The following is a 5294-nucleotide window of genomic DNA, read 5'->3' as shown; positions in this document are numbered from 1 at the left end:
AGGGCTTGAACCCAGGTGCTGCGGAGTGGAAGCGCGCACTGCTTACCACTACACCACAGCGGCCGATTTTATTATCTATTAAAATCAAGTATAAATACATAAATATATATATAAGAATAACTAAAGGAACAAATACACATACATATACATAAGTACATATAAAAATTTCAAAAGAACGACCACGATATTGAACACATAAAATACTCACATAAAATTCGTCATTAAATTAACTTCATCTATTTAAATCCATACCACCTTCAGTGGTAGCTTTGTCTAAACCAAAAACTAAATTTGAATTATATAAACATATCAAGTAGGCGGCAGAAATGTCATCGGTGTCTTCTTTTTTGTTTTATGTATATCCTCTTTTTTGCAAAACCCTTAAACTTTCTAATGTGTATCTGGTTTTTTCTCGTTTTTCTAAGTCGATTATTTTTGTGGGTGCTACATCTGCTGAGCGCCTAGTAGTTCGTATGTGTTGTGAAAGCGGTGGACAAATTTTTTTTTTATATCTGTTTCATTTTCGTTTAAGCGCGTGCCTAGGGCTCGCTTAGTTGTTCCTCGTTCTCCTTACCCTTACATTTAATTTCATAAACTACGTTCTTTGTTGTTGAGAATCTACTGAGCCTTTTGCTTTTGTAAAACCAGTGAATAATGTGTAGTTAGATTTGTATGCAAGTGTAATGTTTTGTTGTTTTGCAAAGTCGCGGCCGAAGTTTTCGGTCAGCTTCGGAATGTATGTGACACTGTGGTATCTTTTTGTTGTGTTTATTGCATCTGTGCTTGAAGTTCTATTTTGATGATAGGTTGTTTGCATTAATTTTTGTTTTATTAGGTTGTGAGTTAAATGTTCAGGGTAGTTGTTGCTTTTTAGTAAGGTGACCAGAACTTTTTAACATTCCAGGAGGACAAATTCTCCACATTGAAAACACAAACAAATTTTTATAGTTATTTTAACGCATAAATAACGAATAAATAAACAATTCAAAGTTTCTCTAAACACAAATCAAACAAGTTAATAGTACACTGCGTTGCATAATTATAAGATCGCCACATATTAACAAATTCTGAATATCTATTTTCAACCGACTTAAAAAAAAGAAGGTCATCAATTCGTCGGAATAAATTTTTTAGTATGTTACCGCATACATTCGACCACCTGCACCGATTTCGATAATTATTTTTTTATCGGAAAGGTAGTGTCTCACGGTGACAGGAAACAAGATCAACGGATATAAGGTCAATTGACTTTATTTCGCACTGTTGCTTAATTTGAAAAAGGCTTACTTTATTGAGTCACAAAAGTAATTACAAAAATTGCTAAATTATCTTGCGTTAAAAGTCAGCGAAGAACATCCGATCCCGTTGAGCAGAATAAAAGAAGAGGGGAGAGGCATAGAGCGAAAAGTAAATGTCACAACGTCACTTGCACTGGTGTTGGCGTGTAAGCATTCCACTGATAGGCACAGGCTTGCATCAATTCGTAATATTCCGCCCACCTCGTCCAGGACCTGCGACGAAATCTGATGCCTTCCGACCATGTAGGTCTCAGTGTTCTCCCAGAGGTAGTACCACCAGTTTTGATATGGCACGCTTGATGATGGAGGCCGACGTACGAATAGTAGCAACTCTGACGATGTTATCAGATCCTGGGTGCACTTCAATTATGCGACCCAACATCCATTGGGTTGGTGGAGCGCGCTCGTCGCGTACTAAGACTAAGTCGCCGGGTGATAGGTTGGCACTTGTTTGACGCCACTTGCGCCGAACTTGTAACTCGCGCAGATACTCAAAGCTCCATCGACTCCAAAAGTTTTGATAGATTTGCTGCAACTGTCTCCATTTTTTAAGGCGGTTTGTGTTGACATCAAGCAGTGTCGGTTCAGGGACGGAAATTAACGGGCCGCCCACCAAAAAGTGGCCCGGAGTAAGCGCAGCAAAGTCGGTTGCATCATCCGACAAAGCGGATATCGGCCTGGAATTAAGCACCGCCTCAACCTGTTTAAGCACGGTGTAAAACTCCTCGAACGTGAGCGTTGCATTTCCAATGATTCGCTTTAAATGATGCTTCATGCTCTTAATACCCGCCTCCCAGATGCCTCCGAAATTAGGGGACCCAGGCGGGATGAAGTGCCACGATATTCCATGAGATGACACATACTGTGCCGCTGCGTCAAGCTGTTGTCGTAAAGCGTCGAGATCTGCCTTCAGCTCCGCATGGGCACCTACAAACGTTGTTGCACAGTCGCTGTATATGTCCGAACTATAGCCTCTTACAGAAAAAAATCGTCTAAGTGCTGCGATGAAAGTTGCTGTGCTCAAGTCGCTGACTAATTCTAAATGAATTGCTCGGGTGCTGAAGCATACAAAAAGGGCAACATACCCCTTGTAGCTGTGATGGCCCCTGCCCTTGGTGGTGCGAATTTGATAGGGCCCACCGTAATCTAGGCCACAGTGACTAAACGCCCTTGCCACGTTGCAGCGTTGAGTGGGAAGGCTCCCCATTATTTGGTTTGCTGGAACGCCCCGGTGGCGAAGACATCTCACACAGCGATGAATAAAGCGTTTGATCGCTGAACGAGCATCAACCATCCAGTAGCGCCTTCTTACAAAGTTGAGTGTCGCTTGAACGCCACCATGCAACGTATACTCATGAGCTTGAGTGATTAGTAACACGAACAGGGGGTCATTCTTTGGTAAGAGACATGGAAATCGCTCATGGAAAGGCATGTCCGCGTTCTTCAAGCGGCCGTTTAACCGCAAAATGCCGTCTTCATCCAACATTGGATTCAGTTTGAGTAACTTGCTTTTCGAACTAATCGACTTGTTACTGCGAAGACAAGAGATCTCATTAGCAAAATGTATCTGCTGTACATACCTTATCCAGAATTTCAAAGCCATGGCGCGTTCGGATGCTGTGCACCATTTGGTTGTAGCATGTGGTCGCTTCAGTTGTATGGCAAGAAATCGCTGACACCAAGACGTTACTGCTAATAGCATGTTGATATTGGAATACTTCTGAAGCAGGGTTGCGGCGAGCGTTGGTATCGGGTTATCCGAAATTGCTACTAGCGAGGCGACTGGGTTTTCACCTTGGCATGATGAGATGTCGCCTTGATCCGGCCATTTAAATTGTGGACAGAGTAACCATGGAGGTCCATCCCACCACAGCGACAAGTCGGCGAGCTGAGATGGGAAAACTCCCCGGGACGCGACGTCGGCTGGGTTGGTTGCAGTAGGTACATACTTCCAAGAGTCAACTTGTGTAAGCTCTTGAATTTGAGTTACCCGGTTGCTGACATACTGTTTGTGCTTACCAGGACTTGACCGGATCCAGCTGAGAGTGGTTTTAGAGTCAGACCAACAGTACGTTTGTATTGCTGGTAGTGTTATTGTTGATAGGACTTTAGCGGCTACTTTTGCCGCAAGAAGAGCGCCGTTTAGCTCCAAACAAGGGATGGTGATCTTTTTCAGCGGCGCAACTTTGGTTTTGGCAGTGAGGACCGATATTTTGATGTTGTTATCTGAATCCTCTACACGAAGGTATGCGACAGCGGCATAAGCAATAGTCGATGCGTCGGAGAAAACGTGCAGCTGGTAATTGCGTACGCTGGGAGCAGCTCCAATCCATCTGGGCACTTTAAGATGCTCAATTTCTGGTATCTCTTTTCTGAAGCGTTGCCACTCTTGTTGAAGGGGATCAGGGATGGGATCATCCCAATTGCATCCCGATAACCACAATTGTTGGCAGACAGCCTTGGCTTTCACTACAACAGGGGCTAGCAGACCAGGAGGATCGTAGATTTTAGCCACATCTGATAGTTGCTGCCTCTTTGTGATGCTCCCAGTGATAGCTGTTACATTGGCCTTGTAACTAATGCTGTCGGTATCACAAAACCAGTAGATTCCTAGAGCTTTTGTTTCGCGATCAAGGTTTAAATTACAGCAGAGATCTGGATGGTCTTCTACCGAGTACACTTGTCGCCTGAATTCATGGGAGTTTGTACTCCATTTACGCAAGTTGAACCCTCCGCGTTGCAGTAGCTGTTGCAGCTGGCGCTGAGTGTCAATAGCCCCGTGCAGGCAGTCATCCATGTAGAACGACTCCTTCAATATCCTTGAAGCTGTTGGGAACTCCGCCTCTTCATCAGTCGCAAGTGTGTGTAGAACCTTTATGGTGAGGTAGGGCGAGCAATTTAAGCCGTAGGTTACAGTCAGCAATCGATATATGGCGGGGTTTCCCCGCTCGTCGCGCCAGATGATACGCTGCATATCAGCGTCAGCCCTGCTGACTAAAATCTGACGATAGCACTTTTCGATGTCCGCCATGAACCCGATTCGATGCATACGCCACTTTAAGATGATTGAGCTCAAGTCGCTTTGGAGCTTGGGGCCGACATGAAGGCAATCATTTAAAGAGACGCCTCCCTTGTATTTCCTCGATGCGTTAAACACCATACGAAGCTTCGTCGTAGAACTTGCCTCCTTATAAACGCCATGATGAGGTATGTAGCACACTGGCTGTGAGTTGTCACTCGCTGGCACTGGTTCCATATGGCCGAGGCTAAGGTACTTGGCCATGAACGCTGCATACATGTCGTTCATCTTTGCATCGTTGCGAAGACGAGCTTGTTGATACGCAAATAACTTGAGCGCGTCTGATTTAGAGTCAGAGAGTTTAGTTAGGTCACAGGACTCTTTGAAGGGATATCGAACTTGATACCGTCCTGAGCGGTCACCGCACACTGTACGTTCAAAGATTTTCTCGCAATAGATCTCATCTTGTGTCATCTTAGAGCAGCTTTCCTCACCATCAATGTTGTTGAATTTCCACATTTGCTGGACCAAGTTGTTGAGCTCAATAGTGGCTGTTGCATAAAAGGTGGTTGCTAGTTGTAGCGTAGATGCGTTGGGCAGGCGCCCGTAGACTACCCAACCTAAATGAGTGTTCTGGGCGATAGAGTCGCTGGTGATTGAGCGCTTGATCTCGCCACGCAAGAGGAGACCGTAGAGATCCGCACCGATGACGACATCAATAGATCCTGGTTCGAAGAAGTTCGGATCTGCTAGTGGCAGACCAAGAAAATCGGCGTACGGCGTTGGATCGACGCGTTTTATTGGCATCAGGTGCCCTAAGCGTGGAAGTACCAGGGCCGAGCAATCGGTATTGAACTCAGGCTCTGTAAGTGAATACAACGAGAAGTGTACTACGCCCTTGGATTTACCTACACTACAGCCACCTATACCGGTGATGGGTACTTGGAGACGGGTTCTGCGAAGATGTAGTTGTTGAG

The 5294-nt window shown here is 44.9% G+C and overlaps 1 protein-coding gene across 1 annotated transcript; it reads right to left on the bottom strand.

The window, feature by feature from the left end:
- Positions 1-2610: 2610 nt before the first annotated feature.
- Positions 2611-5180, bottom strand: LOC108374544 (uncharacterized; the record flags this gene model as incomplete). The annotated part of the gene is made up of 2 exons (XM_017630523.1): positions 2611-2830; positions 2879-5180. Coding segments are annotated over 2 exons (2522 nt in total), but the record flags the coding sequence as incomplete, so codon positions are not given.
- Positions 5181-5294: the final 114 nt, after the last annotated feature.

The sequence above is a fragment of the Rhagoletis zephyria genome, unplaced genomic scaffold (assembly GCF_001687245.7).
Source record: "Rhagoletis zephyria isolate East Lansing unplaced genomic scaffold, Rhagoletis_zephyria_1.1 Rzeph_scaffold_07822, whole genome shotgun sequence".
NCBI classification, from domain to species: domain Eukaryota; kingdom Metazoa; phylum Arthropoda; class Insecta; order Diptera; family Tephritidae; genus Rhagoletis; species Rhagoletis zephyria.
This window is presented reverse-complemented; position numbering and strand designations above follow the sequence as displayed.